This window comes from Podarcis liolepis, assembly GCF_965112155.1.
Source record: "Podarcis liolepis genome assembly, chromosome: Z".
Taxonomy (NCBI): domain Eukaryota; kingdom Metazoa; phylum Chordata; class Lepidosauria; order Squamata; family Lacertidae; genus Podarcis; species Podarcis liolepis.
In genome coordinates this window covers 3,775,854-3,800,088 of record NC_139570.1, presented here as the reverse complement: position 1 = coordinate 3,800,088, position 24,235 = coordinate 3,775,854, and the positions used below count along the sequence as shown (strand labels likewise).

Sequence of the window (24,235 nt, the reverse complement as noted above, 5' to 3'; positions counted from 1 at the left end):
CAAAAGTTATTAAAAGGAGTTACAATTGCAGGTATTGCCATTGGGCCACAACTGGCAGATGATATTTTCTCTTAATGCACCATAAGTATAACGTTTGATTTCTTCATCTATCAGTTGGCCCAAGGTCAATGCCCATACCCCATCCAGCTTTTCCATATTGCCATATTTTCCACCCCCACCACACCAATTTTAAAAACAGGATTTCTCCCAGAAAATTGATTGAATTTTACAAAGTAAAATGAGGACACAGCAGGAGGTAAGGGTGGAGGGTTTGGGGTGGTTGCTCACCTTGGGCCCTGCACCTGCCCATCTTAGGGCATTCTGCTGGGGAACCACTAAGGAGCGATTGAGGGCCGTTTTCTTTAAAATATTTATATACATACTTATGCTAGCCCTCCGGAGTTCTCCCCTCCCTCACCATCTCCTCTTTGGCTGTTCTGCCCCTGTGGCGCAGGGTGAACGACTGTGTCCTGAGAGTGAACGAGGTCGATGTTTCCGAGGTCGTGCACAGCAAGGCCGTGGAGGCCCTGAAGGAAGCGGGGCCTGTGGTGAGGCTCCTGGTGCGGAGAAGGCAGCCCCCACCAGAGACCATCATGGAGGTCAACCTGATGAAAGGACCCAAAGGTGACTGCCCTGGGTGTGGGCCCTGCTGGCAGTCATGTGCTAGCATGGATCTGGGGCTGTTGCTTCCCGGCTGGTGGATAAACCTGGAGGCCAGTGGTCTCTAGGCCCCTGCTGTGAAGTTGGGCTGCGGCCAGGAGCCAAGCAGGGGTCAGTGCTGGGTGGATCAAAACACCCAGGTGGGTTTGTCCCAGTTGTCCAGGGCAAAGTGGGGTGGTTGGAGCAAGAGCTGCTGAGGTTGAAGGCAAAGGGCCGTGGCTCAGTAGTGAAGCATCAGCTTTGCATACACAAGGTCCTGGTCTCAAGCCAAAGTAGGGTTGGGAGACATTTCCTGGCTCAAACCCTGGTGAGATCCTGCCAGGTAGCATAGTGACAATACCGGGCAAGAGGGACCCATGGTCCAACCCGGTGTAAGGCAGCTTCCTGTGGAAAGGCCCATGGCTCACTGCTGGAGTCCATGGTCTGTGCAGAAGGTCCCAGGTTCAATCCCCAACATCTCCAGGTAGCACTGGGGAGAGACTCCCTGCCTGCCTGCTGCTGGTTGATGTAGAGACAGTGCTGTACAAGACGGCCTGACTCAGTATAAGGCAACCTCCTTATACTCAGAGAGTGAGGCTGGTCCAGGGAAAAACTAGAGATTGCTCAAAGACACTGGCAGGGATCGTGCGGAAGTTGGTGCTCCTTCTGTGGTGAAGGAGCAGCAGTCCAGGGGCAGGTTCCATCTTACCTGTGCAATCAAGAGCCAGATTCTGCTGCTGAGAAGGAGGTCTCCAGCAGGCTGTCAACAGAGGCACAGACCATCTCTTGGGCCTCCAGAAGGTCATGGCCCTGACTCAGCTCCTTAGGGTTGGATATTGGCAAACTTCCTTTTGGTGTAGCAGGGTTCTGTGGCTTTTAGTAGGTGACAGAGCCCACCGGAGAGGAGGGGCCAGGGACACAGGTCCCAACACCCCTGTCCCTTGCTCCTCCTCAGCAAACCCTCCAACCCAATGCCTGCAACCTGCTCCTCTAAGAGTCTAGAATTCAGTGACCCAGAAACTCACTTTTTGCGCTCTCGCCCACCTATTGCTTACTAGTCTTTTTTTTCTTTTTAAAGGAAAGGATAGAAATGTGAAAAACTGGGGAGGGATAATGGGCCTAGAGGCAGTAGCCTGGGAGGAAAAAAACAACACCCCAGAGATTTTATACCAGATTACATACCAGACTATAAAAATGGATTAAACAAATTAATGGAGCATCAAGCTATCAATGGCTACTAGCCAGGGTGACTGTGCTCTTCCTCCACAGTTGGAGGTCTTGGTGCTTCTGAATACCAGTTGCTGGAACCTGCAAGAGGAGAGATTGCTGCTGCACCCAGATCCTGCTTTCATGTTCCCCACAGGCATCTGGGTTCCCACTGTGAGAACAGGATCCTGGACTTGATGGGCCCCTGGCCTAAGCCCACATCCAGGCTCTCCTAATGTTCTTACGTGGCCCATGGCAGGCAGATCTCTCCACATCCCAGCGCAGCCATCGCAGAGCTCCCTAACCCCACCTCCTTCTCCCCAGGGTTGGGCTTCAGCATCGCCGGGGGTCTCGGGAACCAGCACATCCCTGGAGACAACAGCATTTACATCACCAAGATCATAGAAGGTGGTGCGGCTCAGAAAGATGGGCGGCTGCAGATTGGCGACCGACTGCTAGCAGTGAGCACCCGACTTGTTTTCTTCAAAGCGTTGGGATGGGTGACAGCATGGATGGTGTCAACTCTCGGTGCAAGGGAGCTGGGTGCTGGGCAGTACCTGCCAATTGTGTGGCCACCCCAAAACATTTTGCGGCTTGGCGTGGCTTCTTAGAAGCATCCGCTCGTTTACTGTGGGAAGGCAGCTAGATGATCTGATCCCGGCAGGCCTCTGTTTAGGTTTTTCATTCACAATGGAACACTCATGCTCAGAGGCAGTCTATCTCTGCCGAACTGGGAATGTAAAACTGGGGAGACCTGCGGCCCTTCAGGCCCATCCAATTGCCGGCTGCAGGAAGCAGCATGGGCATAGCCTGGGGGGGCAGGTGCCCCTCCTAGTCAAGTAAATAAATAAAAACACTTAACCAATTGCATCACAGATAACTCAGTTCTGCCCTCACCCAACATAAAGCCTATCCCCCACAACATAAACCCTGGCTACGCCCATGGGAAGTAGGATACTGGAGTCGTTTTGTTATGTTTGTCATTGGCCATGATAGGGATGGAGCACCCATGCTCAGAGGCAGCCAGACACTACTGCAGTTGGGCACTGTGGGATGCATCTGATTTAGCAAGGTTCTTCTCATTGGCCCATCTCAGTTGGCTCAGTCTGTCAGATCTGCAACACCTCTGGCCTATAGACAAGCCTCTGGCTGTTTTCTCTCTCCTGCCCCTGCCATACCCACTCTCTCCAGGTGAACAACACCAACCTGCAAGACGTCCGACATGAGGAGGCCGTGGCTGCACTGAAGAACACTTCGGACATGGTGTACCTGAAGGTGGCCAAGCCAGGCAGCTCCCACCTCAACGACATGTATGCACCACCTGACTACGCCAGCAGTACGTACCTGCCCTCCCCTGCCTCCTGCTCCTGGGGTGGGAGTCAGAGCTCAGTGGAAGAGAAGCTATTTTGCATGTAGGATGTCATGAGCCCTGTGGAGGTGTTCTGAAGTGGGTGTTTGGATCAGAAAGAAGGGGGGGAGCTGGGAACTGGTGGTCCTGTGCATGGTCCCAGTGGGTTGGGACAGGTTCTGTCAGGGCATCAGGAAGCCCCGGAGCTGGAGGAGGAGGAGGATGTGGTTGTGGAACCAGAAAGTGTGGGATCAGTTCCCATGGAGAGTCCCAGCGGGATGTCAAAGTGTCAGGAGCAAGTCAGTAATAAATCACACAGAGTAAGTGAACTCTTTACTAGTAACAATATCTGCTCAGGCCTAATGAGCACAGCAACTCGTCTTGGTAGGTCTTGCCCCGCTTTCCCACAGCTGCCTACGTCTCCCCCTTCCCAAGCAATCTGAGACTCCCAATGCCTTGTCTCTCTTTGCTCCACCCTCTTCATACCTCTGTGGGTTCTGGGAGACCAGGTGGAAGGGGAGGTGGTCACAGCAGGAGGAGGAGACACCCTGGCTTCTTCACCAACCTGATTCATCTTTGCCTCTTGGCCCTCCTCCTCTCCAGCCTCTGCTTCTGCCACACTCTCCCAGCTCACTAAGCCCTGTTACCTCTTCAGCTACTGACATCCCCTCTTCCCAGTCTTCTCCCTCTTCTCTCTCTGACCACTCATCCTTGTCCTACCTGAGCCTTCATCCTTTGGAGGTTCCTCAACTGGTGCCTCCCACCATTCCTCTGTGTGCAACTAGTCTGTGACACAAGGGGAGGTTTTGCTTCTGTGCTGTCAGACACTTCCAGTAAGGCCCCTCCTGTACTGGGATTGTCTCTGGCCCCTCCTCCTATCAGCAAACCTTTGCCCTTAGAGGAGGTGCTGGACAGGACCAGCCCACCCATAAGGCAAGTTGAATCATCGCCTCGAGCAGCAGGATCCATGGGGACAACAGATCCGGCCTCAGCTGCCAAAATGTATTGGGTCAGTTCTTGCACCAGAGAACATGTCAGGTGCTGAGTTACTGCTTCCCACCCCCCACACAGACCCAAGAGGAGAAGGCAAGGAAAAAGGTGTGGGGGGGCAGATTTCATCCCACTCTTGACCTCACAGGCACCAGGGGGAATTTATACTCCTGGGGCACTGAGGGGGAGAAAGATGGGGTGCTCTCTGGAGTATCCCTTAGCCTAGAGGTGGAGAACATCTAGACCTCTCCATCTGGACTGTGGGATTCTAGCTAAGCCACACAACTGCTCTTCAGGACGTACCTCTCACCAGATCTGCTCAGCAGCCAGCTTGAATGCCTTTGCCTGCCTGGAACTTACCCATGAACTGTGGAAATACAGAATCATAGGATTGTAGAGTTGGAGGAATGTCTCTTCCTTGCCTGGATGGCAATAGAGATATGAGTGCATGGAAGCCTTTCACTTTTCTGGTGACTGCCATGTAACCTACTGCACAAAGGTCATTCTGCCAACTTTCCCCTTCTGGTCCATGGCTTCCATGTGGGCCTCAGAAGGCTCCCCACCTGGGGCCAGGGCCTTGGCTCTAAACAAGGGTCCCCACCCCACACCTCAGCCCTACCACTGCCCTGCCTCAGCCCCCTTCGTTCTGCCTCACTGATGCCTCTTCTTTGTGTCTCCTTAGCTTTCTCTGCCTTGGCTGACAATCACATAAGCCATAACCCTGGCCTGGGCTACCTTGGAGGAATGGAGAGCAAGCCAGCTTACCCTGCTCCACCCCAGGTCGCGCCTGCCCGCTACTCCCCTGTGCCACGCCATATGATTGGGGATGAAGACTTCACCAGGTGAGCAAGAACCCCCTTCCCCACCTCCTCTGCCTCCCCCTTGGAAGAACCTGGTAGTTCATCTCTAAAGAACATGGGTATAACTTCCTCTCCGATAGACATTTGTAGGGCCAGTTCCATTCCAGCTGATTTGGCAGCAAACGAGGCATGCAGAGTCCTGCCCCATTTGCTAACCTCCTTTTTCTTGTTGCTTCTCCCGTGAGTTCAGGCAGCTGTGGGGCATGACTGGGGATGTGGGGTGGCTGTATGACTTCCAGAAATGTGGGTCTCCAAAATGGAAAGTGTGGGGTGAGGCTCAGTATCCTTTAGCACTGAGAAAAGAAAAATCAGAATCCTGCACCAGAAAAGGTGGATTCTGTGGACTGGGTGTATTATGCAAATTGAGCAAAGCTGCGTGATCTTCTGCTGCGTAATTGTCAATGGAGGACAGACAAGGCATCAAAGGTCCAGCCCCAAAGTGCTGGAAGTCTTCTTCAACTGCTTCATCATCATGTTTGAAAAATGGGGATGTGGATGAGGAAAACAACTATTTTTCATGCTCCCAGTACTTAATGCACATTGCTGCAGCATCCCTCCCGAAAACCTTGCAAGTCAGGGCAGCCCTATAACCTGCTTTCCCCCCAGCATTGTTGGAAATCAAATTGTTGGGGCAAAGGCCTTCACCGGTACTTTGAAAGTGCTGATGAATGGCTGGTTGCCGGGGTTTCCAAAGCCCCGTGCGGGGCTTTTCAGGTTCCTGCAAACCTCCGTTTGGCTCATTTATGTCATCAGGTCTAAGGCAGGTAGGTGTGACTTGGCCGAAATGGCCTTGCAGCACAGGTGGGGAGTATTTGTGGGTCGTATTAGGTTTCCCACAGTTGGATTATGCAGATTACAGAGGTGATGTATTTGAAAACACTTTACACAGTTGAGAAGGCACTTTTTAACTGCTAAACAGAATGATAGTGGTGATACTAGCCATGGTAGCTAAGCCCTTCCTCCATGGTCAGGGCCAGTGTTGCTTCTGAATATCAGTTCCCACAGCAGGGAAGAGTGCTGCTTTGCTTGGGGTTTTCCACAGTCCTCTGGTGGCCACTGTGAGACCTGGATGCTGAGCCATTGATCTTTTCTTATCTGCTTATGATAAGGGCAAAACTGTTTGTTTGCTAAAGTATTTACATGCTGCTTTCCCCAAAAAGCTCCAAGCAGTTTTACAGTAACAAAGGTACACCGGCCAACATTTTATTGCACCCGGCTGTATTCCAGACACTGCTTTGTACCCAGAAGGGACAGAGGCTCTCCTTCTGAGGGCTAACAGTCCTCTAGAGGGGATGGGCAAGGCCATGAATGACTGTGAAGATAAGCAGGTGGGGACTCACTATGGAGAGTGGTTCAGTAAAGTGAGGACTTTCTCCTCAGTCTTAGCGCTCTCCTTGTACAACTCAGCAGGGCGGAAGATGGAAACAAAAACAAATTTGTTGGCTCTGGGCTCTGCTTGTCACTGCTTCTGCCTCTGTTTGCTCTTGGCCTCCCTGTTTTCTGCCCTGCGATGGGCATCAGCCATTGCTGCTTATTCCATGACAGAGAAAAGCCCTGAGTGTTGGAGGGCATGACCTCCGTGACTCCAGATCCATTATTTTATTCCACAGCCACATGACTGTACAGATTGCTATTGGCCACACGAGGGCACCGTGGAACTTCCTGGCTAGGAAGAAAAGGGGTCTGTGCCTTGTAGTGACCCTCAGGAGCCTTGGTTTGGGTCAGGGATCCTGACCAGGAAGCAAGTGGGTTGTTTACAGCTTAGAGGTGGGAGAAACAAAAGATTCCCAAACCCAATAATGTGAGAATGGAGGGGGGCTGGCCCCCCAAATGCACCCTTTTGCTTGGTGGACCAACAATTCTGTGTGTACATGCACACGCACACATGCACACACACCCTAGAGTCTAGACCCTGAGCAGGCTTCATTTCTGACAAGATCACCTTGCATTCAACCACCCAGATTAGAAAGCAGTGTGGTTATCTGTCTAGCACTAGAGAATTCTGTCCCTTCAGTATTATTGTGCATTAATGACACTGGCTGGAGCCATATTGGGCCATCCAGCTCAATATTATCTATAGCAGGTATGGGGAACTTTTGACCTTCCAGATGTTGCTGAACTACAACTACTGCCATCCCTGCCCATTGGCCATGCTTGCTGGGGCTGATGGGAGCTGCAATTCAGCAATATCTGCAGGACCAAAGGTTTGCGTCCCCCCCACCTCCATGTCTGGTGTACATGAAGCAGGAGTCAGTCTCCTGGATCTCAGGTGCTGTCTCACCCGACCGCACCTGGAGATGCGAGGGGAATGAACATGGGACCTTTTGCAAGCAAAGTGTGTGCTCTGTCACTCAGCTACAACCCTTCATGGCATTAGGAGTAGACTCAGTGAAATATACTCTGAGTCCTGCAGTGATTTCATGCTCTTTATTGCAGCTTGTAAAACAGTGATTGAATTGCCCCCAAAACCTCAGGATTTTATATACATTATTTACACAATGAGTCCCATCTGATTGGCTGATTCTGCTTCCCTCCTGGAGCCTGATTGGTCTTTTCCTGCAAGCCAATCAGTTGTTGCATTCTAGGATCCTACCTGCCTAATGTTCTAGGATCCAAGCTTAGTACATAACACCCCCCCCTGTTGCGCCCGGAAGGTTAGCATTCGTAGTCATTGAGGTATGCCGGTCACCTACGTATGCATTGTGGTCTCAGGTGTCTTGGTAAGGGTTCCTGGTCTGGCTCTTGTTCTGGGGCTGCTGGCTGTGATGGGGCCATTGGGCCGGGTGCCGCTGGTCCACTTGCTCATGGCTCTGGTTCCTGTGGCTGCTCGGCCTCAGGGGTTGCTTCTGGACTTCCTAGTTCTGCCTCCCTTACCCGCTCCTCCTGCTCTATGGGCCTCACCCCTCTGCTTCCCGGGGGGGGGAGGGGGACTGCAAGGAGGGCTGGACAGAGGAATCCCAAGGGGACACCCTTGGGATTCCTCTGTCCAGCCCTCCTCGCAGTCCCCCCCCCCCGGGAATCGTCACTGTAGTTGATAGCAGTGGCAGCACCAGGCTTACCCAACCTGCGTTAGCACCTCATATGACATAGGGCCGGTCGCCCTGGTGACTGTGGCGGGTACCCATGCTGGGCCTCCCCCGAATTCTTTGCGTACACTGGGTTGCGGGGCTGGAAGGTCCGGGGGTTCCTACCTTCCCCCACTGCTGCCTCGTCCTGGGCTCTATCAGGTTGAAGACGGTCCAGTCTTGTTGTCAGGTGCCGGCCCATGAGTAGTTCTGCTGGGTTCTGGCTGGTCATTGTGCTGGGGGTGCTATGCTGGGCTAGGAGAAAATCAGCGAGGTGGTACTTCCAGTCCCCTTGCGTCATGTGGCGGAGGGCTTCCTTGGTGGTCTGCACCATGCGCTCTGCTTGGCCGTTGGTGGCGGGGTGGAACGGTGCCAATTGTGCGTGGCAGATGGCACTTTGTGTTGTGAAGGTCTGGAACTCCTCTGGCATGAATGCTGTTCCATTGTCCAAGACGACAGTGTCGGGGAACCCGTGGGTCATGAACAGCCTACGTAGTACTCAGATGGCTGCAGCCGTGGAAGTGGACGGTACCAGGGCAACCTCCAGCCATTTGGAGTATGAGTCCACCACAACGAAAGATGTCCATCCCTGGATGGGGCCAGCGAAGTCCACTAGCAATCGGGACCACGGCGCTCGGGCAGACTCCCAGAGTTGGAAGGGGGCCCTTGGGGGATCTGGGCAGGACCTCTGGCAGGTCTGGCAGTATTTAACCCAGGCCTCCATCTCCCCGTCGATTCCCGGCCAACACACATAGCTCCTTGCAAGGGCCTTCATTCTCACTTCCCCTGGGTGTGTTTCATGTAGGGCTTTCGTGAGGACCTTTTGGCGAAGAGGCTGGGGAACGACCACCCTGCTTCCCCATAATAGACACCCCTTGTGGGCTGACAGTTCATGCTTGCGGGCCGTATAGCCTGCAAATTCCGGTTCAGGGTTGCTACTGGGCCATCCCCGCTACACCCAGTCCAGGACCCAGGAGATGACCCTGTCCTTCATGGAGTGGCGTGCTACTTCCGGCATCTGAATGGGTCGGTCAGGAAGCTGTTCCAGGCTCATGACCTCATGTGTGGGTGCTGGGTCGGGGCCAGTCTCAGGTAGTAGCAGTCTGCTGAGGACATCCACGTGGCCCATCGCCTTCCCGGGCTGGTGGGCCAGTGTATACTGGTAGCTGGTGAGGAAAATCAACCAGCTGAGGACGCGGGGTGACAGTACTTGAGGGGTCTGCTTCTTGGGGGCAAATAGGCCAAGCAGTGGCTTGCAGTTAGTCACCACTGTAAAGGGACACCCATACAAGAAATTGTGGAATTTCCTTACTCCCTTCACGATTGCCAGGCCCTCTTTGTCTATTTGCGAATAGTTCCTCTCAGCTGTGGAGAGGGTCTGGGGAAAGTAAGCCACCGGCACCTCTCTTCCATCCTGAAGTTGGTGACCCAGGACGGCACTGACACCATAGGGCGAGGCGTCGCATGCCAGCACCACCGGCAACCTCTCATCAAAGTGCGCTAGGACTGAGTTCGAGACGAGCAGGTCTTTGACTGCTTGGAACGCGGTCTCCTGGTGCTGCCCCCACACCCATGGGGCCCACTTGTCTAACAGTCTGTGTAGGGGCTCCGCTACCACTGCCTTGGTGGGGTATGAAGGTAAAAGTTCAATAGTCCCGAGAAGGCCTGGAGTTCCGCCTTATCCTTAGGTGCCGGGGCGACAAAATAGCCCACACCTTGTCCCCAGTCAGGTGGACTCTGTCTGTGTCCACCGTAAATGCTAAAAATTCACCTGTTGCACTCCTAGCAGACAGTTTTCCCACTTCACCTTGAGGTCGGCCATCTGGAAACGGTGCAGGACGGTGCGGAGTCGGTCCCTGAACTCCCCCAGCGATCATCATCAAAGAAGGGGTGAACACATCATCAAAGAAGGGGTGAACACATCATCAAAGAAGGGGTGACACTGGGAATTCCTTTGAGGAGAAAGTCCATTAGATTTTGGAATATGCCTGGTGCCACACTGCCGCCAAATTGCAGTCACTTGACATGGAACGAGCCCCTGTGTGTTACAATCGTCTGCCTCGGCGGTGGCCCCGTCCACTGGCAATTGCTGATAGGCTTGGGCCAGGTCCAGCTTGCCAAAAATCTTAGACCCTGCCAGGGTGGCGAGAACATGGCTAACCACTGGCACCGGGTATGCATGAGCCATAAGGGCCTTGTTTATGCTACATTTGCTTCCCTCCTGGAGCCTGACTGGTCTTTTCCTGCAGGCCAATCAGTTGTTGCATTTTAGGATCCTACCTGCCTATTGTTCTAGGATCCAAGCTTAGTACATAACACTCAGAAAGGGCAGGAGCTTGCAGAACAATCCCCTAAAAACTCCATTTTCCACCTTTTCCATTTGCGTCTCACAAAGACCGCTAGGGAAGCAGGGGTTAATGGCGCCTGGCATGCCTTCTCCCAACACCATGGGCTTGCTGGAGTCTGGTTCATCTCAACCTTTTCATGATGGCTCTTGTAGCCCCCCCCCCCAAAGCAGGGCAGAGGAGGGAGGGCTGGGAGAAGCTCAGATAAAATGCAGGCTGCTGCTGCTGCGCTCCCCAGTCTGCACACTCAGAGAAGCTGCCACTATGATCACCGTCAATGTCTCTTCCTCCATGTCTTATGGGAAACACCCTTTCCAGCAGCAACCCATTGCCAGGCACAAAAGAAGGACCAGGTACCAGGGCTCTCTGTTCTGTACTTCTTTTGGGGAGGGGTCTGTGAGGCCCCTTGCTGGGTGGGCAAGCAGGGGCATGGTCCAAGCCTTGGTCACAAGCCCTGGGGTCAGTTGGCTGCTCTTTGGACACAGTACTGCTTCCAGAAATCCTCCTGGGGTACACCTGCCTCTTCCAGCCCAGGACTTGGCACCTGCACAGAGGGTCAAGGTAACAGAGCCCTAATATTGCACCTTCATTTGTCCAGAGAAAGGAAGAGGCAGAGCTAATGAGCAATGGGGTTGTATGGGGGGCTTCCAGCTTTGAGGGCTGCAAAGTGAAAGGGGTTGGGCTGGAAGTCTGCATGCATCAGGGGGAGGGAGGAATAGGCCCTGTGCCAGCAAAGGGGGCACTTCAGAGTTGGTCTTTGTTGATTTACATGCCAAAGGGGTGGATGTAATCTTGTTGCTTGCATTCTGCTTTCTATATATTTCCTACAAGGGCACTGGAAGGTCTCAGAAAGGGGTGGGGTGTTTTTCCAGCTCCCTTTTAGGCTGTCACTGGAGGGACTGCGAAGAGAAGCCACACTTTCCCTCCTTTATCTCTGGCACCTAAAGGAATTCTGCCTCACAATAGCCACTCACCAGCTATTCCTCCACCAACCTTCCTGAACCTTCCTTAAGACACAGGTAGTGTCTTTACTTTGTTTCCTTCTGAGACCAGCAGCAGCAGCAGCAGCAGCAGCAGCAGCAGAATATATTCTGCAAAATATACATCTTTGCATCATTTACACCAGACACAGAATTCACCTTTTCTTGGTGCAGAAGTGGGGACTAATCTTTCTGACTTATAGAGTGCACATATCATAACTGCCCAGGGATATAGGATCATGCATAAGACCAGCCAGTCAAGGCAGAGAAATGGTATCGGCGTCCCATGAGATGGAAAAGTAGAAAGATTCCTGGTATTGCACTCTTTCCAGTTCATTCTCCATACTGGCAATTTGTTTCTGCTCTGAAAAGTAAAATGTAACTCCGTTGGCCCATGCACACACACACACACACTACTCTTATTGCCCTATTGAAGGTGTTGCCCTACGTTTTTGAGATTTTAGGTTATGGTTGCAGCTCTACCGATTGTTCAGAGAGGGTACCAGTTGTTGGGTGCCAACTGTGTGTTGCACGTGGGATGTTGAATAATGTTCAGGTGGGCCCTGACTCTGCCCCCGGCTATGTATCCTCTTCATGTTTGCCTTCTGTCCTTTACAGGGAGCCCCGGAAGATCACCTTACATAAAGGCTCCACAGGCCTGGGCTTCAACATCGTGGGGGGTGAAGATGGCGAGGGCATCTTCGTCTCCTTCATCCTGGCAGGGGGCCCAGCAGACCTGAGTGGGGAGCTGCGGCGTGGAGACCGCATCCTCTCGGTGAGTGGAACATGAGGCCCCTTTACTGGTGTTGCTCTGAGGTCTTATTTAATGCAATGAGGTGGATTTGGAGAGTTCTCTGGGCTCTGGTACACAGTTGCTGCTGACCTCTGAACTGGGAAGCAAGCAGGTGGGAGCACCTGCCTCCCCCACCCCCCAACCTATCCTCCAGCCCTTCTCCAGGACTGGAGAGATTCTGCCCCAGGCACTAAGGTGTTAACCCACACAGAGCGGCTTTGCCCACACAGAGCAGCTCACCAGACCGGTCTGGCTTAGCCCAGCCCAGCGTTGTGGAAGCTTGCTTCCTCTTCACTCTGAGAAGAGGGAGGGAAAAAACCAACACGCACCCGAACCTCCCAGCTTGAGCTTCAATGGAGCCTGCGTGTGGGGCCCTGCAGCGTAACGCTTGCCCCTTAAATGCACCGAAAGTGTGCAGAGGCCAGGGAGGCCACCTCCAGGAAGAAACAACCAAGCTCGGCCAGGTCTGGTTTTCACTTCCTGAGAAGCTGTGGCGTTTGTCATGCAGCTGAGCACCTGAGACAAGTTGCTCCCAGCATTTTGGGTGCAGGAGGGGCCTGGGATGTGCAGCTATGGGGGATTGAGAGGGTTGGTGTGGGGCTGGGGCTGTCGCAGGGCGGGGGGAGGGGTGGAATGTTGCATGGTGGGAAATAAGTGTGCAGTGCCATCATAGGAGGAGCAGGTGGCACCAGCTTCCCCTTTTCAAGGTGAGTTGACAGAGGCGGGGTCTGTTTGTCCAGGTGAATGGCGTCAATCTCCGGAACGCGACCCATGAACAAGCGGCGGCTGCCTTGAAGAGGGCCGGGCAGACGGTCACCATTGTAGCCCAGTACAGGCCTGAAGGTAGGAAACTCCCAGGGGGGGGGACCCGCTCCAACCTGCTCCCCTTGAACCTTTCACGAGAACCAGGATCTCCCTTTGAGTTGTGTGCCCTGGTGCCAAGTCATATTCGGCCAAAGTTCTGAGAGGACAGCCAGGCTTCTGGGCTGGCAAACGCTGGGTGAGAATGCCTCAAAGTCAGGATTCGCTGGTTTATTTCATTCCTATCCCACCTTCCTTCCGAGGAGCTCAAGGTGGTGCACAGAACTCTATCCTTCCCAACATTTCCTCACAAGAACTCTGTGGGGTCGGTTAAGCTGAGAGGCAGGGAATAGCCCAAGGTCACCCAGTGAGTTTCATGACTGAGTGGGGATTTTAACCCTGGGCTCTTTAACATGGAGTCTCTGCAGTGCCTGAGATTTGTTGAAAGGAGGAACTGGCAAGATTGGCAGCGGAGATGTGGACGTTGGCCTTGGTAATCACACTGCTTGTTCCTAGGCTGGAAAAATAAGGTTGGATCTCTATAGCTCAGGATGGGGAACTATTGGCACAGGTCCCAATTAATCCTTCATAACCATTTTCTCCATTTGTGATACTGAAAAGGAGCAGGTAGAGGCACTGCTGCCTCGACTGCTTATCCGAGCCCCCCCCCCCCCGCAAGCTCAGCCAGGTTGCCAGTCCCCGAAGAAAGCAGGGTTGAAATCACTTCTCTACAACTTTGCCTCGACTGCTTCCTGCAAGGATTTCTCCACAGGGAAGTCGATGGTTCAGAGCTGAACCAGCAGCCTTGAACTCCCTTGCCCATCAGTTCATGGGTGGGGACTTCTTCCACACAGTTTCTGCAGAGATCACTAGCTGTAACCGCACCACAAGGTTGGTGTTGCTGAACATCACTTCTGGCTTGCATTATTATTATTATTAAATTTATTTTTATTAAATATTTTCTTGGTTGACAAAAGTACATGTCTTTTTCAGGTTGTACATTCTTTCTTATAAATCAGTTACATTTGCTGTGAGACCTTACTGCTGAGTACCATATAATGTTGGGGAAGAAGAGTGGGGTGGTGAGGCTCATATTCTTTTGTATCGTGTACATGTGACATTTTGTGTTGGCGTCAGCTGGGTAGGTTCTCTTTCTATTCATTTATTACATTTCCTTGGTAGTGTAAGAGGTTGGGGGCCCAGGGTGTGGTTGGCACTGGCGGAGGAAGGGGAGTGCGGGGGGAGTGCATCGCCCACGGTGGCATGATCCCAGTAGGGTGCCATCGCAGCTGCCCCCCGCCCGCGCTGGGCACCACGCCCCTGCAGGTGGCGTGCCACACCCCCAGGGCGGCGCACCCCCACCCCCAGGACGCACACCAGCCACGCCCCCACCTGTTCTCTGCCCCCCTGGTGCTGGCGCATGAAGCTCCACCACTGGTGGTTGGTTGTCTGTGGTTGGCTGCAGGGGGGTTTGCTTGCATTTGTGACGGGGGCGGGGCTTGTTGAGTCAGGTAAGCCAGATTGATTCGTATGATTATTGTTGTCTTGTTGTGCTGTGTATGTGATAAAGGGGAGCCATACTGGGTTGAAGGCATCCTCTTCTATTTGTCCCCATGTCAGTTTCAGTTTATTGGTTAGTTTTTCTAGTACAGTGGTACCTCGGTTTTTTAACGTCTCTGTTGACTAATGTTTCTGAACTCAGAACACCATAAACCCAGAAGTAAATGCTTCCGTTTTCGAACGCACCTTGGAAGTCGAACTTCTGAGGTGCCTTTCTGTTTGGGTTTTCCGTTTTGAGGTTTCCGTATTGAGTTTTCAGTTTTCATATGTTTTGGAACTCGAACGGTCTTCCGGAACAGATTACGTTCGAAAACCAAGGTAAGGCTGTTTCCCATACAATTTGATACCATTGGCTCATGTTTACTCCGGACAGATCTCTCCAGTGTCTGGCTATGAGGCTTCTGGCTGCTGAGATTAGGTTGGTTATGAGCTCTTTATAATGTGAGTGGGCATTATTAACTTGGATGATGTTGCATAGGGCCAGTTCTGGGGTGACTTCTAATACCTGTTTAGTTATTTTGCATATCTCTTGAAGGACTGCTATCCAGAAGGGTTGGATTTTAGGACATTGCCACCACATGTAGAGGTGCAGCCTCTCCAACATCTTAGTGAGATTCTTGAGCATATCAATGCCAGTTTCCGTGGTGTTAAGTACCACCTATGAGTTTCAGAGTGAGTTTCCTTCTTTTGGCTGACAAAGGGAGGTTTAGACCACATTCTGGTCCATTGAGTGGGGCTAATTTCATATCCTGTGTCGTGCTCCCGTTGTTGTTTGATTGTGTCAAGGGGGTTTGTGGGATTTTGGAGCAGCATTTTGTATATTGCGGAAACAATCCCTTTGCCATGCCCCCCTGCTGTCAGGAGAATGTTTTCGGAGCTGATCAAGGGTCCAGTGGCTGCTGATTTTACTGCTGGATTGTTTAACTTGGCATGTAGTTGATGGTGTGCTAGCCAAGGTACTCACGTGTCCCCTAGCTTGTCTTCTATTTCTTGTGTTTTTGTAGAAGTCTTTTGGACAGTGTAGGACTTTGGCTTGCCATATTTTAATCTGGAGGTTTTGTGCCGTGTGTTGGAATAGTGGGTGATAGGCCAGGGGGGTTAGTGGGGATGGGGACAGTATGCCTATTTTCCCCCTCCATGCTTTAAACGTGGACTGTGTGAACCTGCTCTGGCTTGCTTTTTAATCTTTTCCTGCCACCTTCTTTGAGTCAGGAACTTGAGAGGCTTCCTTCTGCAACTCTAGTTCCCTATCAGGCGTACTGCAGTGGTTGCTTTGGGAAGCACATCTGCCCTTCCTCTTCAGCAGGAAGTGTCTGTGTGTTTAGGAGTGAGATCTGAAAAGCAGAAGACCTGATCCAAAAACAGAAATGAAAATTAAAAAGTGGTGCATGGCCCACCACTGCATGAGCCCTGCAAGGTGTGGGGCTGCAGGTTAAATAGCTTAAGGAAATAGCTGCTGGTTGAGGCCAAAGGCCTTTCTAGTTATGCACCCTAGTTTCAAGTGGACAAAAAGATCCCTGTTGGAAGACTGCAGACAGGACCAGAGGGCTCCGATGGCTTGTGATTCCGGTACTGAGGGGCATACTGCCTCCAACGATGGAGTGAAACACAAAGATCTCAGTTAATAGCCCCAGATAGCTTTATCTTTCATGGAATTGTTCATTCCTGTCCCTGTGACCCCTGTCTGGAGAATGTACTTGGTCCCTCGGGGTCTTTACAATTCAGCCATATAGAGGCCGGGCCACCCATTAAGCAAGGTGAGGCAACCGCCTCAGGTGGCAGGATCCACAGGGGCTGCAGATCTTGGTCTTTATTCTCCCCTTGTTCCCAGTGTAGACCTTCACTCGTCCCTTATTCCTTGGAGGGAGGTGTGTTCTATTTTGTGGTTCACCTCAGGTGCCAAAATGTCTTGTACCAGCCCTGAGCCATGTGTTTTGCAGATGTTGTGCCTGATCCTTTGCTCTTGCTTAGAGTTGAGTATCCGCACACCCCCCCCCCCGGTTTACTTATGAGTTTTGGAACATAGCTGTCAACCGTCCCTTATTTGGCGGGAAACTCCCTTATCCCAGCACCGTTTCCTGCTGCTGTCCCAGATTGATGGTGTCCCTTAAATTTCCTGGGTTTCATGCTCGCCCAGCTTGGGAGGGAAGCAGTGGCTCGGGGTCCTCCGCCTCGAGAGAGCGCACTCACAAGCTGCCGCGTCTCCGTCTCTTCCTTTTCCCCCTCAGGGGCACGTCGTGAAGAGATGGGTGGCGGCGGGCGGGCAGCCCCGCTCTTGAGAGACTTCCGCCGCACTGCCAGGGGAAGCCGTAGGTGGCAGCGGGGGCTGCAGTGGCGGCGGCTGAGGAGGCAGCCTGAGGGAGGAGGAAGAGGAGGGGATGGGGAGGGACACAGAAGGGTGGCGCTTCAGCGGCCGCCGCAGCACCGCAACCGCCTCATGCTGGGTTGGGGCAGCCTGGGCGAGAGTCTCTCTCCCTCTCTCTCAGGCAGGGAAGGGCCGATGGAACTCCTCACGCCAGGAGGACGACAGCCCTGACGTGCTGCTTAGCATCCCTTCAAACCAGTGCAGCATCTTAATGTAGTGATTTCCCCCTCTGCATCCCTTTCATAACTCTATTTTTATAAATCATTTGTCCATCCATAGTTCAAATTTTTACTACAAGTTTTCTGTCAGTCCTACCAATGTATGTAACTCTTTCCAATAGCGTTTCAAATAAATTATAAACTTTCCCCATTCCTTATTAAAGAGGTCCTCTTCCTGGTTTCTAATTCTGCCTGTAAGCTTTGCCACCTCTACGTCAGTTTTGTCTGCCACTCTTCTTTGGTGGGAGTTGTAGACCCTTAGGATCATCTAGTCCAACCCCCTGCAAAACACAGTCAGTCGCAGCCAAAGCAGCACGGCTCCATGAGTGCGGGATTTCTGTATATGCTAAACCAAAATCCCTTATTTTGTCTGCTGGTCCCTTATTTTCAAATCTGTAAGTTGACAACTATGTTATGGAATTTGTGTTTTGGTATGAAGAAATGGGATAAAAATGCTTATGATAAACATGTGCGGTGGAAGGGGTGACACTATGACTAAGTAGTGCTTCACGTTGAAACTTTATTAACAGCACCAATAATTGGACTTTGGAGTCATATTGCACAGGAGGCAGCAAGGCCTGTTTTAATGATTCAGGGGATGGGGGGTGGGTGGAGTTGCCATCTTTCACCTGCCCCACCTTGATGGGGATTTCAGTGCCTCAAACAGCTGTATAGCAGGAAGAAGTTCCACAGGTCAGGCTTTCCAGAGGCTTGCAAATGAATCCTGGGGGAAACTGCATCTCTCGCTTTATTTGCTTGCTGCCTAACAGTTGCACAGGAGCTGTGCAAAAAAAAAAAAAAAAAAAAAGGTGGCAACCATCTTCCATTAGCTTGTGTGTATGCCTAGGGCTTGTCGATCAGGTTGGCGGTTCGAATCCCCGCGACGGGGTGAGCTCCCGTTGCTCGGTCCCTGCTCCTGCCAACCTAGCAGTTTGAAAGCATGTCAGAGTGCAAGTAGATAAATAGGTACTGCTCCAGCGGGAAGGTAAACGGCGTTTCCGTGCGCTGCTCTGGTTCGCCAGAAGCGGCTCAGTCATGCTGGCCACATGACCTGGAAGCTGGACGCCGGCTCCCTCGGCCAATAAAGCAAGACGAACGCCGCAACCCCAGAATTGTTCGCGACTGGACTTAACTGTCAGGGGTCCTTTACCTGCCCCCCTTTTTTTTGCATTAATACGCATCCAATGTGGGGGGAAACGGTCGGCGGCCACAGCATGCAACAGGGTTATTGGACGATAGGCGCTAGCAATTGCAGAGGCGCAGGCGGTCATTGGAGGAAAAATATTGATTGACGTGGCAGGGGCGGTGCCAATCGGTGGGTCAGTAGACAGAGGTTGAGGTGAGAAGCAGGGACGGTGACCTTAGCGCTAAGCGGAGTATCGGAAGTGGGACTTGGAGGAGGAGGGCGGGGCGGCTTTGCGGCGGGGTTGGGATTGGTTCCTGGAGGATCTCGGGACCGGCGGGCGGGACATGTGTGAGGGGAGCGCGGGCTTGCGATTGGGCCGGGGGGGGGGCAGGCCTCAGAGGGAGCTCGCGCGGCGATTGGGCGAGGGCTCGGCACACGGGAGGGCGGTGCCTGCATTGAGGGAGGGCCTCCCGCGACTGGACAGAGCGGGGAGGGCTGGGCCTCCAGTTGGACGAAGCCGGCCGCGGAGGCGGGGCTTCGGCGTTCCCGCCCTTCGCTTTGTGCGATAAGGGGCCAGGGTAGGGTGGGCTGGGCGGCGGGTGGGAGGAGCTGCCGCTGATGCGGGAAGGCGCCGCGGCAGGTAAAGGAGGATCCCTTTTTGAAAAAAGAAGCCCCGCTCCTGCTGTAAGTGAAAAAATAGACGGCGGGGGGGGGGGAGTGCGCGCCCCACAGGGTAGCCCGGGAGGCGAGTGACCGGCTGGCCCCCATCCCTGTCGGCGGCGGCGGGGGGGGGGGCTAGTGTTAGCGTTGAAACTGACCGCTCCTCCCGGACTGTGGCCAGATGGCCCCGGCGGTGGCTCGTTTATTCCCTTAAGTCTCCGTGAGGCGATGCGCCGGCGAGCTCCCTCAGGCTCAAGGGTGTGTGTGTGTGTAAAATAATAATAATAATAATAATAATAATAATAATAATAATAATAATAATATTGCTGATGCTGTTCCCGTTAAGCCAGGCGTTTGCGGGAAGGGGGCGGGCGGCACATGCTGGCGAGGGATTCGAGCGCCCCTCCCCCTGCTCCGCCAAGGTGGATTTAATTACTTAACAGTCATTTTGCGTCGGACCCTGCCTTTCTTACTCCTCGGGAAGGTTGAGGCGGCGTATCTCTCCTTTTATCTCCGCCTCTCTCTCTCTCTCTCTCTCTCTCCCACCCCGCGCGGCTCTCGAAATGCTGCCCTAACAGCAGCCCTGCGAGGTAGGCTGAGCTGAAATAAAGGGCTCTCTCACCCGTGGCGCGAGTAGCCCCAGCAAATAAGGTGAGTGATTTGGACCCTGAAGTCCTCATTGGGGATGCTTAGCTGCAGCACTGCACTGATGGGTAGTTAATATATATATATCTAAAATAAAAAGCATGGCTGTTGCGAATATGGTTACTCGCCCTCTGCCAGCTGGTGCCCAGAAAACATAATAAGATAAAAACAAGCCAATGCCCCCCCCTCCCACAAACACATTTAAAAGGCCACAGGACGTTAATCAGCCAAATGCCTGCTTGGCACTGAGTGGCAGCTGCTGGTCACTGAGCTATGTTCTTTTCCTCCCAGGGAAGGGACAAATTGAGAGGGGGGAAACAAATTGGCTTGCTTCGGCCTGAGAGGCAGTCTTGCCCTTCTGTAAGTCCCCTTTCAATCTGTGTTAAGACCCCCCCAGAATAGGTTGCCTGCAAGCATGGCAAGCTGGAGGGAGGGCAGGCTGCAAAGGATTGTAGGTGGCTAACTGAGGCTGGACTTAAAAGAGCTTCTCTGTAAGAGAAGCCAGTGGCAGCCAGTAGGGATGACGGATGGTTCTAAAGGGTTTCCTGTGTTTGGAAGTAGCACCCAATGGCAATGAGCTGAAGGAGCTTCTTAGGGGATCACTGCGCCCATGAATAGCCTTTGCATTGTCAGGAGCAGTGCCTCCTTTGTCTTGTGCCAGGCTCAAGCTGTGTAGTGCACATAAAGGCAACAGGTGTCTCCTTTTCTTGGAAAGCTGTGTCCTTGCAATTGGGATTAGTGTGTGGCCTGCGTCCAAGTGTGTGGGTGGTGTAGCCAGTGGTCGTGCTTGGTGCAAATTTGATGTGAGTTGTGGGACTTGGTAGTGTTTGAATGGTAGTTGTGCTATTCCCAAAGATAATTTGTTACACAGTACACAGTCTTTCCCTTCCAAAACCAGTGGCTATTCAATGCCTGTGATAAATATTTGGTTTTGAAGCTCAAGAACTGTCTAGGAGTAGGGACCCATTTACAGTATTTTGGGCAGAGCTGTCTTTAATTAGATCCTTGCTGAAAGAGTGAGGGATGCAAAGGCTGGTGGCAGTATCATTAGTTATATAGTATTTCACTGACCGAAGCCAGCCACTTTCAGATTGGAGTAGGTGGCTAGGGAGAAGGAGTTGCTGATCACAAAGAGAGAGATGGACCTATGAACACTGAACTTGTCCTTGAGAAGGATAAACCTCACACTGAATGCAACATTTTAAAAGTAGGATGTTGTGTATTTAATCCCCTCACAAAGTAGTAGCGGGTGGGGTGAGAGCAATAAAAGCTAGCTGTATTAGACTGAGTAGCAGCTGCTAAGGTGAGTAATCCAGAGATTCTCCAGAGAAAAACCTGAACAACTGGGATTTGCTGTCTCCTAGCTTTGCATGTTGCTGACCCCTAGCTGCACTTAGTTCAGGAACTTAAATAGTGCACAGCAAAAGGTGTTGCCTGACATGGCATCACTTATTTTGTCACAGGTGTCTTCCTGTTCTGTGCATTATTTTCTTTAGGAAGGTTGTCTGTACATTGTAACTTGGTCATGGATATTTTCTGATCCTGTTCTATTCTACTGCATTCCTCCTTAAAGAGGGTGTGGAAGAAATTCTACAAGAGCAGCAGGCATACCAGGTGAGGGAGATAGAAAAACTGAACAGGGAAGAGCTGCCAATTACAGCCATCCCTTGCTTCTGTGTAGTGACTAGTCCATGATACGTGTTGCCTGTTAGTGCAGAAAGGGAAGTTGGTTTGTACACTTGTATTTCAGGTTTCATTTGCAAAGTGAGATTTAGTAAAGTAACCTGTGGGTTGGGTGCTTGTGTTCAGCAAAAATGGAGCTGGAGATTTACAGCAGTTGCTAGCTAAATGTTAGAAATGCCATTTGGCTTTGAAGTGTTTGGCCTTACTGAACTGTATAATATGTTTAAATGACAGCTCCATTAGTATCCAGAGTCAGTGTGAAAAGGAGCTTTGTTATTTTTAATGTCATGCTGAAGAGCGTAGCACCAGAGACCTCTGAGAAAAGCCAGCAGCATCTGAAGGGCTTTTAGGTATGCAAACATTTTGCTGTTCAGGGCCTTCTTAAGCTATGTTGCTCCCAGCATTGAACTTTTGGGCTAGTGGGAACCTGTCTAAAACCAAAAAGACTCTGTGGTGGCCATGAATGTAAGAGACAGACTTCTGAGCTTGTGGAATTCTTCATTACTTTAGGGCAGATGGGCTTTGTAGCTGAGGGCCAACTGGGTGGTTAAATCAAAAGTTCTAAGGTGGCAACTTAAAAAAACCCAATTTTAGCACAGATCTGAATGTCTCCTTCCTGCAGTTACATGATACTGCATTTCTAAGGCAGTTTAACATGCACTTGTGTTAACACTCAACATATAAATAAGAGGAGCCCTCAAGCAGGGATTGGCATTACTGTGGGTAGAACAGAAAATAATGGGATTATAAGATAGCAGTGGAACTTCATGTACATTGGCAGTGTGTGAAGACTGGGCAATGGAATATTTGGAATGCAGTTGAACACATTGAAGTAGTGGAGATATGAACTGACCCATAAGCTGTGTTCAGCCTTTAAAATACCGATGCCCGTATTTCTTAGCCTTTGAAGGATGTGATCATGCAGTAAAAGAAAACAAACCCCTTACTGTCAGAACTTGTAGTTTTTCTTGTTCTGGTTTCTTTTCCCTGCTACAAGACTGAGTGAAGCCGTGCCTTTCAGTCTCAGGAAAGGGATCAAAGCGTGGTCTGAGCTTGGCAATGATGGTATACAGGTGAAACTTGAAAAATTAGAATATTGTGGAAAAGTTCATTTATTTCAGTAATTCAACTTAAAAGGTGAAACTAATACATGAGGTAGACTCGTGACATGCAAACGAGATATGTCAAGCCTTTATTTGTTATAATTGTGGTGATCATGGCGTGTAGCTGATGAAAACCCCAAATTAACAATCTCAGAAAATAAATATTGTGAAAAGGTGCAGTAGCTATTCAATCCATAGTACCTGCAATGGGTTCCTGAGCCTTTAAATGGTCTCTCAGTCTGGTTCAGTAGGAAGCACAATCATGGGGAAGGCTGCTGACCTGACAGTTGTGCAGAAAGCCATCATTGAGACTCTCCATAAGGAGGGAAAGCCTCAAAAGGCAATTGCAGAAGAAATTGGATGTTCCCAAAGTGCTGTATTGAAGCACATTAATGGAAAGTTATGTGGAAGGGAAAAGTGTGAAAGAAAAAGGTGCACAAGCAGCAGGGATGACCGCAGCCTGGAGAGGATTGTCAGGAAAAGACCATTCAAACGTGTTGGGGACTTTCACAAGGAGTGGACTGAGGCTGGAGTTAGTGCATCAAGAGCCACCACACACAGACGGATCCTGGAGATGGGCTTCAAATGTCAGATTCCTCTTGTCAAGCCGCTCCTGAACAAGAAACAACATCAGAAGCGTCTTACCTGGGCTAAAAAAAAAAAAGAACTGGTCTGTTGCTCAGTGATCTCAAGTCCTCTTTTCTGATGAGAGCAACTTTTGCATCTCATTTGAAAACCAAGGACACAGAGTCTGGAGGAATGGGGAGGCACACAATGCCAGATGCTTGAAGTCCATTGTGAAGTTTCCAGAGTCTGTTGATTTGGGGAGCCCTGTCATCAGCTGGTGTTGGTCCACTGTGCTTCATTAAGTCCAGGGTCAACGCAGACGTCTACCAGGAGATTTTGGAGCTTCCTTCCACAGACGAGCTTTATGGGGATGCTGACTTTATTTTCCAGCAGGACTTGGCACCTGCCCACACTACCAAAAGTACCAAAACCTGGTTCAGTGCCCATGGGATTACTGTGCTTGATTGGCCAGCAAACTCTATGGAGCATTGCTAAAAGAAAGATGAGAGACATGAGACCAAGCAATGCAGAAGAGCTGAATGCTGCTATTGAAGCATCCTGGTCTTCCATAACACCTCAGCAGTGCCACAGGCTGATAGCATCCATGCCACGCCGCAGTGAGGCAGTAATTGATGCAAAAGGGGCCCAAACCAAGTACTGAGTACATTTGCATGCTTCTCCTTCTCAGAGGTCCAATATTGCTCTATTTGCAATCCTTGTTTTGCTTATTTCATTTAATATTCAAATTTTCTGAGATTGTTAATTTGGGGTTTTCATCAGCTGTACGCCAAGATCATCATAATTATAACAAATACAGTGGTGCCCCGCAAGACGAATGCCTCGCAAGACGAAAAACTCGCTAGACGAAAGGGTTTTGCGGTTTTTTAGCTGCTTCGCAAGACAAATTTCCCTATGGGCTTGCTTCGCAAGATGAAAACGTCTTGCGTTTTTTGCAAGTTTGTTTCCTTTTTCTTAACACCGTTAATACAGTTGCGACTTGACTTCGAGGAGCAACTCATAGAACGCGGTGTGGTAGCCTTTTTTGAGGTTTTTGGTGATTTTTGAAGCTTTTCCAAAACTTTTCCGACACCGTGCTTCGCAAGATGAAAAATTCGCTAGACGAAAAAACTCGCGGAACGAATTAATTTTGTCTTGCGAGGCACCACTGTAAAGGCTTGGCATATCTCGCTTTGCATGTCATGAGTCTTTCTCATGTATTAGTTTCACCTTTTAAGTTGGATTACTGAAATAAGTGAACTTTTCCACAGTATTCTAATTTTT

The 24,235-nt window shown here is 51.2% G+C and overlaps 1 protein-coding gene across 24 annotated transcripts in view; it reads left to right on the top strand.

Annotated features, from left to right (window-relative positions):
• DLG3 (discs large MAGUK scaffold protein 3) overlaps nt 1-24,235 on the top strand; it is a 119,849-nt gene that overhangs the window by 64,030 nt on the left and 31,584 nt on the right. For 13 of the 24 annotated variants that reach the window (XR_014521732.1, XM_083486339.1, XM_083486357.1 and 10 more), the window contains 6 exons: nt 455-624; nt 2,170-2,306; nt 3,037-3,181; nt 4,866-5,025; nt 12,052-12,208; nt 12,967-13,069. Coding sequence is in view for 19 of the 24 variants with exons in the window: in XM_083486339.1 (XP_083342465.1) it covers nt 455-624; nt 2,170-2,306; nt 3,037-3,181; nt 4,866-5,025; nt 12,052-12,208; nt 12,967-13,069 (872 nt within the window). In the remaining 5 variants the exon portion in view is untranslated. Of the gene's footprint in view, nt 1-454; nt 625-2,169; nt 2,307-3,036; nt 3,182-4,865; nt 5,026-7,646; nt 7,764-10,649; nt 10,807-12,051; nt 12,209-12,524; nt 12,691-12,966; nt 13,070-18,801; nt 18,981-19,423; nt 19,608-24,235 lie in introns of those variants that run through there. The other 11 variants (XM_083486341.1, XM_083486340.1, XM_083486349.1 and 8 more) reach the window with 10 other exon arrangements.